Genomic DNA, 15,256 nt, shown 5'->3' with positions numbered 1-15,256 from the left:
TTCAGTGAAACGTATTGGTTGTGCTATTGTTGATACTGAACAAAATATCAAATATAATAAGGATAAAAATTTTCACACTGCATTTTCTAATCAAATTTAAGGAGTCTTCACTATTCAGTTGCCCTCGCAATGATATCTTTGACTTCATAACTATTCTAGACACAGCAGTGCTTGTGACCGATTTTCGTTACCGCTTCAACGTATTCATAAACTTGTATTTCACTACATCTCGAAATCAACATTTTTGTATTCAGTTGGTTTCGATAAACTTTTTATCTAACATAGGTATATATTTCTTAACGAATTTTTAAGCAACCCAAAAGAACTTCTTAAAACCCTGTACTTTGACGAAACCGCGTAGTTTTCACAATTTATAGTTTCAGTTTGGACAGAATAGGAGGCTAGATGGCCTGTGTTGGTCCTGGTAGTGATGGTTTCTCACTTGACTCAACTTTCTTTTGAACGAGTCGACAGATGGAGCCTCAATCACGTGTTGGGTAGTGAATTTCACTTGTTGATGATTCTTTGGGAATGTCGATGGTCAGTTGACAAGTGATTTGCTCTGGGTTTGTGAACTTTTTAGGAGTGTTCTCGTAAATTCACTGTTTTGGAAGACAAAAATGAGGGCATATCAGGTGTAAATTTATCACCAAATAATTTGAAAACTGCAGCCAAGTCACCTCTAGTTCTTTAATATGACAACGGGAATAAGTTTAGTTTAGCCAGTCGAGCATCATACAGGAGCTTCGTTATTCCGAGAATCAGCTTAATTGCTGTTCTCTGAACCTTCTTCAAAGGCTCACTATCTTTTTTAAAAAGGTGCTAACTGCTTGTACGCTGTACTCAAGTTTAGAATGCACAAATACTGTATACAAAATCAAAAATATTTTAACGTCAGCATGACTAAAGGCTCAACGTATTGATCATATGGTTCTAAAACCTTTGGCGCTATCGCGCGGCATTATGCAGTAGCATTGAAGTCTTGGCTAACGGTAACTCCTAAGTCATTGTGTGTCTAGAAAACAGGCAGCTCAATTTATTGATCTACCGAACATCATAAATCCACCTGTCCCGAAACGTAGAATATCAAGAGAGTCAGTTAGATTTCGTAACAAAAAAGTGACTTCTATAACGTGAGAAAAGGACGTATATACTTTCAATGTGGAGGAAAATCAGTATTTATGAAGTTTGTGGCTTGAGGGCGATTGTAAAGCACTATTCTAAATGCAGCTTTTCTCGATCATATTTACATCAATAAAAAATTCAGAAGTTCAGTATGAGACATGGGAACAAATAGACGGGCCGACATAGCTTTAGATCACCAGCTGGTGGTTGTAAAGATTAAAATAAAGCTAGGGAAGCATTGAACAACCCGGAAGAAGATAAACGAAGCGCCAACTCCAACACGCTAAGAGATTTCGGGCCACAAGAAGTACCATAATCATAAATGGATCTCTCTTGATATCATGAGCAAGATTCAAGAAAGGATCAAGACAAAGTTATGAGCATAATTCATAAATCTTAAGGTGGTTTAAGAAAACTACGGATAAAGGATTCAGAAAAGTCATTTTCAGTGTATAAAATTCATCTGTGAAACTTTACAGAATTAAAATTGTGCTTCATTACTCTTCTGTTTGTTGAAAGCTTTACGGTCAGCAGAAGTTTCCAAATTTATTAAAATAAAATAAATTGTGAAGAGGAGAAAAAACTTAAAAACCTGCTACATCTCGGTAATCAACTTTTTTTTCCTCAGATCAATGTTGATTTTAGCCAAAATAAAAACACATACTCAAAGAACACAGTTATCGTGGAAATTTTCAGCCAATCAACTGAAAAGATATTGGATGAATTGACTAAATGGTACATAGTGAAGTAAAATGGAGCTTTGAGTTGTCGAAGAAGAGTCCTAAGAAATAAATTGGCTATTGTTTGCAGTGAATCCAAGATTTTTAGCTTTAACTTTAATAACTTCTTATATCATTCATCAACATGCATTTTTATTACGAATTTAAAATCATTAATTGGCTCAAAAAAATAAATCCAAAAGTTCAAAGATGAGGTGTTTAGGTCATTAACTACATATCAAGTTTCCAAGCAGCCTCACCAAAGTTTTTTTAATAATGAACAACTATCATCAATCGTGTTGTTGTTTGTAAATATAGACATTCCAAAATCATGTAAAGCTGCTGTTAATCTTAAATGATGGACGCAATTTAAACCGCCTCTTACTCTGTACTACGGATAAATAAATTTTTCATGACTAAGCTTCAATTGACTCACGATCTCAACTCTATAAAATTACTAAAATCTTCACAAAACCCCTTCTGATAATGATCATGTGCTCACTAGTGACTGACTCCATGAGGTATTTCCTGGAGTTCTAGTGAGAAGCAGTAACCAGTGGAGTTCAACCAGGTCTGTTGTGAGATAGTAACTCACGGATGACATTGGTGAATGGTTGCTCAATTTCGTGGATCAGTTGAAGTTAGACATTAACACCGTTGGATGCCGGCCCAGTGGTCTATCGGTTAAGGGCTCTGGCTCGAAACTGGCAGGTCCTGGGTTTGAATCTCGCGAGTGTGGGATCGTGGATGCTCACTGCTGAGGAGTCCCATAGTAGGACGAAACGGCCGTCCAGTGCTTCCAGGTTTTCCATGGTGGTCTAGCTTCAATTGACTCACGATCTCAACTCTATAAAATTACTAAGCTGAAAAGTCTAAATATACCTACTAGATACCCTTGAAGTCGACCTGAAAGAATTATAAATATGGTCAAATTCAAATTTATTTCATTTGCAATTCGAAATTTGAAATTTTTGGGAAATTATGTAAATTTCAGTGATATGTTGTTTGTTTGAAGTCAAATTTACCTCATGACGTCTATAAAGATGTTATTTGAAACCAATGACTTTATCTAAATGACATTTGTGTACACATACATATTTTGAGCTAGAAATATCTAGAAGTGGGTTTTTTTTATTTATGTGAGATGTATTGTTTAGTAACTTCGGATACACTGACTGTACTTGCTAATGGAACTGTATGAACATATGTTTATCAAACGATGAGCATAAAATGGATTTAAAACAAACAAATAATTACAAACTGTCATATTGAGACATATTGAGAAGATGAAACCATGAAGTTAAGTTTATGCGTTCAAAGTCAACTACTAAGCAATGAATATTTCACTGATGTTTAAAGACGAAGTGTATTTGTAGGCTGTTTGCAAGCTAAGCTAATTTTAGGACTTGAGTTCTAACAGGTCAGCGAACACAAACTGAAATGATCTTCAGTGTTCACAATTTTACAGTATTTTACAATCAAATTTCATTTTATAGATAGTTCATCGCGACATCAAACCCGAAAATATTCTTATCAGCCGTAATGGCGTAGTTAAATTATGTGATTTCGGTTTCGCACGTACACTTGCTGCACCCGGTGAAGTTTATACAGATTATGTGGCCACCAGATGGTACAGAGCACCAGAACTTCTTGTGGGAGATACAAAATATGGCAGGTTAGTTTTATTTTGTACATTCAACGTTTCGCATAAAATTCGTTATCACAATTTTTGCTTGCAGAAAATAGCTATGTTTTCAAATATTTTAAATATTTTCCAAAGTTTCTGTTTTTAAGATTCAATATCTTTGTTCAACATAAATATGGCACTAAATTTTGCTTTTAATTTACAATTATTAAGTAACGTTAAAAAATGGTTTAATGGAACTACACTTGAAATTCCTAACAACAGGTTAAGACAATGGTTGTAGAACATTTAGGAAACGTTTAACTATCCTCCATTCAGTCTACAGTTAATAATATTTCTAAGCAATCCGAATAAAAGGTTAGATCAAGTCCCCCAATAGGTCAGCGGTTAGTAAAAATCAAAGAAAAGCGAATGAACTGATCATTTGTTTCTGAGAGTTCCGAAGTCTGGATTGTCTTAAAAATTAGTTTATTCATTAAGTGGATCCTATGAGCTGATTTTATTTTCATCTGATCAAACAGAATCACTGACCATCTCAGTATATAATCGAGGACGAAAACTTGATCGCTAAAATCATGGAGGAACCAGATTCATCGATATATTCTCTATTATATCAAGCTTCATAGTCACTGAATGGATCTCGAAAACAAAAACACCCAAAAAATCAATAAGTTTTCAAACCTGACCATTAGAATTTAATTATTCAGACTATAAATGTGCGTCGAACATTTATTATTCACTGTTAGACACTTACTACCTCAACACAAAGAGTAGAATGTTATAGGAGTCAGGTTTAGGAAATCTCTGGGAATCCAAAACTATTCATGGCAGCAATCTACAAATCATTGATCTGAACCGTGACTAAAGTGCAGAATATCCAGTTGGAGTCCTCGTGGTTATCTTTATCAATAACAGGAATATGAGGTGACATGTCTTAAAATCAAAGATGGCGGAGGAAGATGTTATTTTCGAAGGTTCGTATAAATTCTTGATCTTGATTTCTCTTTTTCATCTCGTCCATTTTAGTAATATTTCCAGGCTGTTGGACATTACTTCATAGGTCACGTACAAGTGACTGTGGCTAAAATTATTTTACCTGACCTTAGACTTTGTCACAGAAGAATAACATATTTAAGAAACGTCTGTGAATTTTGTACAAATTTAAGGTTTGATGAATGATGATGATCTGGGAAAGTTGAAATAACGACAGCACTGTTTTATATTGACTAGCACAAAAGTATAGCACTATCAAGTTGGATGTCTAGTCTAGCTTAGCAATACGATTCGGCTTTTTAGTATTTAGTTATGATATGTACAATATATCTCAGAAAACTAATGGTAAAATTATAGGGTGGCCTGACGTAAAACATATGTTGCTAAAATCTTTCTCCACTAATTCAGTATCGTACATAAGTCTTCTTTAAACAATCTACAATTTATTTTTTACATCAATAGAAATTCGTTCACCTTTAAAAGCTGTCAATAAATCCAAGATCGGCCGTTTTAATATCAGGAAGTTACTGGACTAACAAAACTATTTATTACACACAAAACAAAAGATGAATTATATGCTACTAGTATGAAATATTTAGTTACCAAAAATGTTAGAAGTTAGTAGTTAAATAAAAAAATTGTAACATAATCCATTGTTTATTTGATTGCTTCCTACATATTCATTCTTTAAACATTTATCTTTGCACATATTTGTAGTTTTTGTTAACAATTTCTATCCGCTTGCTAGTAATAGTACTATTTCGGTGAAGAAAGTAACCTACATCAATATATACGTTAAATACATTAGATTGAATAACATCGATGGGAATTTAGGTCTTTAAGGTGAGGGGTTATATATATGATTTTGTCTGCAAACGTCACGACAGTCTGCAATTTATTTTTCACTGATTTTTTACTCTGTAAATTTCGGGAATTATTAATACAAAGACTATGTTTGTTTTAACTTCATTAGGAAAATTGAACAATTCGTTTTTTTCTGGTTTAATAGAGTAAGGGCCTTGGTTACATTAGTTTGTTGCAGGAAAAGTGTTACGTATTTACCCTGAGTCGGAATTTTTCTTCCTTTAAATTATCAATATTTGTTGAGTTGATAGAAGAGTTCTCATTTTCATCGGAACCGCCTGTTTGCATATGTGCCTCTCCAGTAGTAGCAGTAAATTTTACTGTGCTTAGAAAGTCAAAGTGAACAGAAACGTTCACTATTAAACACAGGAAAAAAGTATAATACTTGAGTTGTCAAATTATTATCAGTGGTGTGTTACTATTTGGTCCATTTGTGTCCTTTTCTCCTGACATTGAACATATCTTTTGAGCATCATAATCTATGTTGCATGAATAAAACTATTTACTACATCCATTATCGGTAATATGAACACTACTTATTGTTGTTATTATTATTGTTTTTCATTAGACCAATTGACATTTGGGCTATTGGTTGTCTTGCTTCAGAAATGTTGACAGGTGATCCTTTATTCCCTGGTGATTCTGATATTGATCAATTGCATAGAATAGTACGCTGTCTTGGTAAGTTTAATTTACTCATTAATTAACCAGTAAATGTAATAATCTTGTTTATAAAGTACACTCTGATTGTATTTGATATTTCCGGGAACTGTTAAAATTTTTTATCATTTTATTTTTGATTGTTTACTAAAATCAAGATATAAATAATTATTATCTAGTTTCTGGATAGCTTCCATTGGATTATAGTTAATAAAAGCTTTTATTATTAACTTATTCACTATCATTATTTAAGTATTTTGAATAATATAACTATTGAGGAGAACTTTTATTACCAGATGGAATTAGTTGACAATGTTGTTGAGAAAATGAGTATACTAACCAAACAGCTGTGTCGCATGTTTGATTGAAAAAGTTGTTAACTGCTTTTTTAATCAGTAGCTTTACAAATGATGTCGATTTGTAATGAAAATCATTTGGAACTATTTGAAGGCTATACGTAATCACCTAATTAAACAATGTAGTAGCTTAAAAATAGAAAATGGTCAGATAACGTTGTAGTATATATATATATATATACCGGAACATCTCCATTTTTAAGTACTAAAGTTTTCAGAAATAAAGTCATACTCACACATTTATTCAAACCTAAATGATCTAGTCCAACCAATTTCATGTTCAAAATCATATTCACTGCTGGTTAGATTCTTTCATTCCCTTTTTATTACTAGTTCTCTTTAAAGCTGCTTCACTTGGATCGCTGATATTTTTCTATCACAGATGTTCTACTTATGAAGTAAATCCAACCATTTGGCTTCTATAATTCCTTTAAATGTATTTAAATAATATTTTGTGAAACAGTTTACATCAAAATCTAAAAATGGATAAATTTAACAACAGTCACATTTCAATAAACAATTTCTTTAGTTTTACTGGAAGTATTTCTGTAGTTGTTTTGAAGAGAGTCTTTGTTAGCAGTTTTATATTTTTGTGTGAATGTAATGGGTAAAATCAATCCAAATTAATTGAATGTTTTTCAATATATTCTCTCTAATATGCTAAGGTCTAGCTCTATGAAATAAACTTCAAACCACACTGATGAACAGATAGTCTGTCGACAGTATTTTCGGTATGTTTCTCCTACCTATTGTATGTACAACAGCTAGGTTAATAGCTAAAGTTCGTTATATAAGCTTCTTCTTAGAGAGGAGATCTTAGTGGAGAGAGTAGAGATGAAACAAATTGTTGGCTAACTTTCGGAATTTAACTTACTGATCTACGAAACGATTGTAGCCCTGGAGTGGGTGGTCCAAACTCTGGTGCAACCTGTGATTTCTTTCACATTCAATCATCATCACTATATACAGACCATTAACTGTTGATAAGTAAAATATATGCTCCAGTCATCTACTAGATGTATCAACCACAGTTTTTCGATATTCTCCCTTTACAGTATTCATTTCCCTATAAGTGTGAGTTTCCTCAGGGCCAAATATGAAACCTTTGCAAAAGCACTGGTCACAAATTTATGAGCAGAGATCAATGGTGTCTAGCAAAGAACTCTCTCTCAGGTTTCGCCCTATTTGGGACTCGTCAGCTGGGTTTGTCTTAATCCCAGAGCTGATGCTCACTCTGGGACACGAAGCAAGCACCGTTCTCTGCAAACCCCATAGGTTTATTCTCTTAGCTATTGGCTTGTGATGTGGGGCAAAGTTTAATTCATTTGTATTGATTGTTTGAATCTTGTCATTGACTTTTAAGACTAATTGACCAGCCTGCTTTTGCATATGTCTATCCTGTACTGATGGCCTTGATACTGCCAGTAAGTAACAAGCATTTTAAGCAGAGATGAATGGTAGCTAGCAGCTCAACCCAGGACGCTTGTCACAGCTGTTTACATCAACTCAGTGTGATCTTTTAGCAGATGAAGTATAATATAGTAGTCTGATGAAATACATAATGGGAATTCCCGACTTCTTATAACGTTTTCACTCATCAACTTACTAAGGATATCGGAAAAATATGTATTGTTGAATAAGAGTTCACTTCTTCATCAACGGTAGTTAATCTCATACAATGAAAATAACTGTTTGCAAAATCTAGCTCTTCTATGGTATTCAAATTTTGTGTGATCTTGTTGATTATTACATCATTAAATTTACTTACTCTTGAAAATAATTTTTATTTCAATTAGTCCGAACAACCTAAATTAAAAAAAGCTCTTCATAATGTAGGTTTAGACGTATTTTTTAAAGCCTAAACCGAAACGATTAATAAGACTAGTCAATTATAAAGGTTATTATTGATCAGCACTGTGAATAAAGTGGATACAAATATAGGAATTACTTTATAGTGCACAAGATTGAAAATCGATTTTTTTTTCTAAACTTCTTTGTTAAATTATGACTGATATAATACAAATCCATCTCGAACTTAAATCTGTCAACTCAATTTCTTACATAAACTTTAGCAGAAGTTTAAAGCTTTTGTTTTATTTTATACAAAATAATATCTGTTAGTTTTGTATTGAATAGAGAAAAAAATAGACACGAAAATAAAGGTATAGTCAATCAAATATTGGTATCTCAAGTATGAAATATGGTACTTGTTAATAGGCGATTTTAGTTACAGTGATTATGATCTATATTCTGTAGAATAATTAATTGGCTGGTAATCTCGAGACGAAAATAATATCATTTAATCTAAGTGACCAATTTTACAACAAAACAACATTCATTCTTTTTATATTAATTAGTAGTATGAACTGTATAAAGATAAGCGATTATAAAGCTAGTTTTAGCCAATTACATCAATTTAGTCAGTAATGTATTTTTGAATGTAACACTCTAATCACTTAACTTTGTATTGAATTTGTGCTAGGATATCCTTGGTACTCTATATTATCCAGACAATGTGGTTTTGTCAAACGGTAGCTCTCCAATTATACTGATTATCTAAAGACTTAGTTGAAGTTTTAGAATCATTAGTATTAGTTTTCAACATACAAATTACGATGAAACTGTTCTGTATAGAAATTTAATTCAGTAATCAGTAAGTGTATGGAATTGTTAAATCACTACATTAACACCAAGCGATGTATCTGATCTAATATGTTTATCAACGATTACATCTCAGCGTCAATACAAAGTGTGAATGTGTGATGTCAGTTAGTTGTCTGAATGCTGAACAACGCTGAGAATCAGGATGCAGTTGTGGAACAGTTATTGAAAAGATAAGCCAGAAATATATGATCATTAGTTCGTAAAAACGCCACTCAGTTTCAGTAAAATTCATTACTTAATGGATTTTAAATCTAGGTGTATTAGTGGATGAGCACTTCGGCATATGATGTTGAGCGAAATAAAAGCGAGCTTTAAAAACGTTTATAATCAAATCAAGAAAACTCATTAGATCAATTAGTGATGATTTGAACCATACAGAAATCAATGGACTAATTATATTGGTGCCCACGTGGTTACATAAAGCAATAATGAGAATATTTATCTCACACGGCTCAAAATTGCTTGTAACAAGTTAAATACATTTGTTCTTCGAGTTACTTTAATTATCGAACGTTTTTTACTGCTTCAGTCCCTTTTCACGTCTTTTCGTCTTTCTCTAGACAATTATAATTCAGCTATTTGCATATGCGTCATTAGAAAATGGTGCTGTGTTAACTTATCTACTAATTTTCAGATTTTGCAGCATCGGAATAAAAAACACATAAAAGTTAACATCTTTTAACGGGTCCCAGCCATTTCGCTTAGGATTACATAACATATGTGTCAAAATTTCAATATGATTTTCTGTAAATGAAGAAGTGCACATTCTTAATGAATAACTCCTATCTTGAACATGCCTGAAGATTAGCTCTCGAAATTTACCAAGTAGTTTATTATTCTCAACTTTAGATTTAAGGATCCTAAAAATTTAAGGATTTTCCGCCCAAACTGAGAATAATTAACTTTCAAGGTGCTGTATACATTTTCCAAACCTATCTAACATTTCTAATCATTTTTACAGTTGGTGTGCAGAAAGTACCTAGCCGCTAGTTTAGAAGTCAGCAGCACTTTTTATCTAGAGTTTCGATCAGCGTAACTGAGAACTGTCTACAATTTCCAAAACAAATACTATTTTCCTGCTGGTGCTAATAGTATTCAGTGTTGAAATGTCATTCGAATTCCGAGAAACCATAATGAGAAAGAAGATAAGTTCGGTGATAGTTTTTAATCGGAAATAAGATATTTTTCGAACTAGAAAATAATTGACAGAGCTGTTCTTCACTCTAATCTAGTTTGTAATAAGTTACTTGTTCATAAAACTGGCTGAACTTAAATCATTCCACATAAAACCGCTACATAAAAATAATGGATTTTATATGCTCAACAATATTTTTCCATATTTTCTATCCAGAAGCAAACTTTTGACGATCATAACAAAAGAAATGTAAATGGAAGAATAGATTATGAAATTAACAACTGATTACCATAAATATATAGCAGAAAATATATGAAAAAATTAAATGTTTCAATAAAAGAGTAATTTTGATTATGTTCCGATGAAGATTTTTTACATAAACCCTTATGAGATTAGGAAAAGTTGAACCTTTAAATTTATTAATTAGCTTAGAATTTGACTTATGTGTCTACGCTGATAATTGTGAACACGTCTAAAATAAAATCAAAGTCATATGGAGCCGTTTGTCATAATTTTCTCACCATTAGGGGTATGTGAACAAATGAAGAGTCACAAACTAGGATGAAAAAACTGTCAGTTGTTTTCACTTTTTTCAATGTTTGGCCGGCTGAATCATTCATTGATGATATTGTCCAGAACCACAATGAAGACTCAGCAATTAAACTGCCATCGAAACGGCTTTCCGGTGCTTCCAGATTTTCTATGGTGGTTTAGCTTCAATTGACTCATAATCTCAACTATTAAAATAAAATATTATTCATTATTCGCTCTACTTAACTTCAATTATAATAAAAATTTATGAAATGGTAAAAATTATTTTGTAGATATTGTACATCTACCTAATAACAAGAATATTTCTTACTTATTTTTGTCTTAAAAAATTTTCCGCATTAATCTCCTTAACAATATTTATACATTTAAGTGGCTGTTAAATAATTCCATGTAATACTGAGCACGTCAGAAGTTACTTGAATACGATGAACGAAGAATTATGCATCGTTCAATTTCATGTAAAATTTAATTTTCACTTTCTAGGATTCTGAATTTTAAAGCGCTTAAATTGCTCTCATCGAGTTATATTATAAAACAATGTTTTCTACTTATCCAATTTGTTTATTTTAATAAACCTCAAAATTTTCATTAATAGATAGATTTGTAGAGTACCCATGTGATGTGGGCTACTTATATCCACACAAGTAGTATATAACGATGGTCGGGCATTGAATGTATTTCACTAGAATATCGATTAGGAAAAAACTGAAACGAAACGCAATTGGTATTAAAATGCATGAAAAACAATAATCGGAGACTACTGACTGATATTTGCAGAAGGAATGATCAAGATTGAGATAATTGATTAATAGTTTGCAAATTAATTGTTTACTGTTTGGTTGTCAGATTTTAGTGAGATAGTCTGTAATTTTCGTGTCAAGTACATTCGATTGTCTCCTCTAGTGTTCTGTTCACTACACTGATGTATAAAGAGTTAATTATTATTGCATCCTCTATCCGCTAGTAAATTGTATCTGTGCATATTTTACTCATCTATCTTAGTTTTAGTCTAGCATGTGGAATTCTTCGAAAGTAAAGGATAGGGATTTAATAAATATTCTGGATTGTGCAACTCAATTGTTTATATAATGTGTATACAAGTGTATCATGAACTAATGTACAAAGATGTCTTTCTTAATGTGGTTAACGAATATTCTATCTCATATAAATAACGTATAATTAGCTTCAGATTAACTACAGATCAATCTGTTGATCTTGTATTTAATTTCCAGTACTTAATTATGAAGGCGGTCTGAATAATCATCTGTTTATTCGTTGATTGGAGTGTATATAAAACATAAAATATCATTTCATGATGTATTTTGTTTGTGAAATCATTAAAAATAAGCTGGAAGGTAAAATGATCCAATGTGTAAGGTCTTTTTCTTACACTGATGACTAAAAAGTTCAGAAATCCACTTCATTTGTACAAATTCTATTTTACGTTAAAGATATTTTCTTCTCTTGCAAATACTATGTTACAATGTGACACATGTGCTTCAAAGGGTCAACAGTTTAAAAGCAGTTTAAAAATTAATAAAATCATGTCAGCTGGTATCACCGCAAAACAGTTTTATTTTTACTTATTCGCATTTCATTGAGTTTTGTATTGTAGAGATTTTAAACCTTTCATATTCAACAGATCCCTATATTAAATTACTAAATATCTATAAAATAGAATACTGTGTGGTTTTGATCTCAGTGTAAAAAAATGCAGTTCTAATGTTAGGAATTTTATTGTTATATTGTTAAACTTCGTAGTGAATGAAAAACAAATTAGAATAAGATTTGTTTTTATTATTATTAGCTTTAGTCAATATTATATTTTTAGTACAATATAGAATTCTCAGCACAATATATTTCAACAAGTTTCCGTTTCTTACTTCTTGGTCGATCCTGACAATAAATATTGAGTGATCACCAGTTGGAAGTTAGCAGTCCAGTCAATCGACATTTTAAGAATGTACATTCATTTTGCTGTATATTGCCAGCAACCATGATATCTGTGATTGGGCCTTTTGTAACTTGTACGACGAAAGGTTGTACACTTTTCAGAAACGCACCTGAATAGGTTATGCGATTAATAGTCATAATGATGTATTGAAACAAACAAAATTGGATAAGTTGTTGAGATCTCTGGATGGCAGGAAGAGGTAGCCCAGATGTTCAAGCAGGCCTCCCTTCATACCATTCCCTGCTGTTGATGATGATCATTGTGTAATGATAAGTTGTAATGTAGAATCATATAGAACATCATTAATAAGTACTATATAACAAAATCAGTAAATATTGGCGCATTTTAAATCTATGATTTATTAAATTTAGGGATCAGGTAAATTTTATCAAAGGTTTACATCTTTACAATCTGAACTATCATATTTATTTGTATATCAAGTATTTAAATATTTAGCCAAGTTTTATATATTTGTCATTTTTGTTTTTGATGTTTTAATAACTTTATGCAACATTTACGCATATTTCAAATAAAATAAAAATATAAATTTATGCAAACAATTAGTAACTATGCAAGTTTTCTTCTTCTAAAATTAAAATGATAATAAAAACTGTTAATATAATTATAATATTATATGAAAGATCATTTCCTGTATCAATAATTTGTTTTAAATTCATATGGGTTTCCGTTTGCTTTTTTTGTTTTTTTTTTTGTATTTCCTGTACAAAATACAGTCGCCCATATAAACATAAATGCAAGATATGCATATATATATGGTTTATTTATACATAATAGGTAGCTGATTACATTTATTGTAAAAACAAATTGAAATAAGTAATATAATTCTTTTCTTTCAAAAAAAACTATTTTTACAGTACAAAAAAAACAATCATTGGTAAATGATCAATTTAAACAATAATAATAAAAACGTAATCGTGTAATAACAATGCAACTAGTTAAATTTTATGTTTGTGCTTGATATGCTTGATTTATATTTAATTATATAATGATAACATTTTGTGGATGAATAAATTTTTTCATAGTTGAATTTATTTAAGGGTATTTTTATTTTTTCAAATTTACAAACAAATTGGTCAAAAAACTTTTTAGTAGATTTTAAAAAAAATTCCACTGAAAATAATTTATTGATTCATTGAAAATGAACTGATAATTATTATCTCCCTTGATAAAGTTTTTCCAAGTTTACCGAATATCGGTTGAATAATATACCTTAGAAAAATAAATATTTTAAATAATTTAGCTATTTTTTTTTCTATAGCAAAAGATGGTTGACATATCAAGTTATTGTAATAAACAATACTTTTTAGAACATACAATGAGCTAAATTCGATAATATAGGATTAAATAAAGAAATTTTCGAACACAATGTTGATAATTGTATGTACGTTAATTTTCAAGAATTTTTCATGAATTTTTCTCCATATTTAAATTTTCATTATTAACAAAAAATAACTGACATGAAGTCTTTAATAACCTATTAAAAATGAAATATTCTTCCAATTTGATCTAAAACAAGATACGAATTACGCAATTTTTAAGGTTTTAAAGTCAGAGATTAAGTTGTATTTGATTTTGCTTTTTCAATCAACTACTAAATGACTGAAGAAAGTTTTTCCTATCCATTTAACTGTAGTTCATATCATAGAGTTTTGTAGTTAACTTATTGTTTTCTTCATTCTGATTAGTTGTTTCAAGACCATGAGGGAACAGTTCTTGATACCTTTTAATAAACACATTTATCTTTATTACTTTGAGGATATGAGTTAAATTATTTAAAACATCATATTCAAGGCTTTACAAGATTAATTTTTTTGTGAATAACTTCTAAATTTGAAAGAAATATTTAAGTTCTAAGTATAAGTATACTCATTTATATACTAAATTTTAATATTCCATTTGAATCCTATATTTAGAAATATACATTACACAACAAAAAGCAATGAGTTATTGATTGACTTCCAATTTAACGAATGAAAATAAACTTTTACGTTCAGTGATTCATATTTTAACCATGCCAAATCAAAAAATAATAAATAAAAAATTTGTTTAAAATATGCTTTTAATCATAGAGGAAATGAAAATTTACTACCATCTTTCTATTATTAATTTTTGTGACATATTTTACCTAATAATTGTCCAATTTATTGAATAATCTTGGATTACCTATAAGTAACTGATAATTGTAGGGCTTTTCATTGTACGTCCTTTCACAAACTAATTTATAAACAACACGAGTTATCAATTTATAACAAAAAAGGTTAAGAGATATTTTAAATTGACAAACAATTGAAAAAAGATAAGACTCACAGGTTACTCTCTATACTTTATGTTGAACAACGAGTATACTAAAAGTATTTGATGTTTTCACCAAGTATACTTATGAAACCACTGTAGGACAGAGAGATACTAGAACTCTACAAACAAAACAATTGGCGAATTATAAGTACCCTGACACATTTTTCATTAAATAATGAAATTGTTTTGCAGTGGGAAATAGTAATTTTGTAAACATAGTCAAGAATACACAAATTATTATTATTATTAATGGCTTTATTCAATATTATAATC

At 30.7% G+C, this 15,256-nt stretch overlaps 1 protein-coding gene across 1 annotated transcript in view; it reads left to right on the top strand.

Moving 5' to 3' along the window:
* Nucleotides 1–15,256, top strand: part of Smp_163380 (serine/threonine kinase) — a gene marked incomplete at its 5' end in the record, with an annotated part of 30,963 nt that overhangs the window by 521 nt on the left and 15,186 nt on the right. The window contains 2 exons of the mRNA XM_018798975.1: nucleotides 3,341–3,519; nucleotides 5,915–6,027. Of these exons, the coding sequence (XP_018646630.1) occupies nucleotides 3,341–3,519; nucleotides 5,915–6,027 (292 nt within the window). The remainder of the gene's footprint in view (nucleotides 1–3,340; nucleotides 3,520–5,914; nucleotides 6,028–15,256) is intronic.

The sequence above is a fragment of the Schistosoma mansoni genome (assembly GCF_000237925.1).
Source record: "Schistosoma mansoni, WGS project CABG00000000 data, supercontig 0149, strain Puerto Rico, whole genome shotgun sequence".
Taxonomy (NCBI): Eukaryota; Metazoa; Platyhelminthes; class Trematoda; order Strigeidida; family Schistosomatidae; genus Schistosoma; species Schistosoma mansoni.
This window is presented reverse-complemented; position numbering and strand designations above follow the sequence as displayed.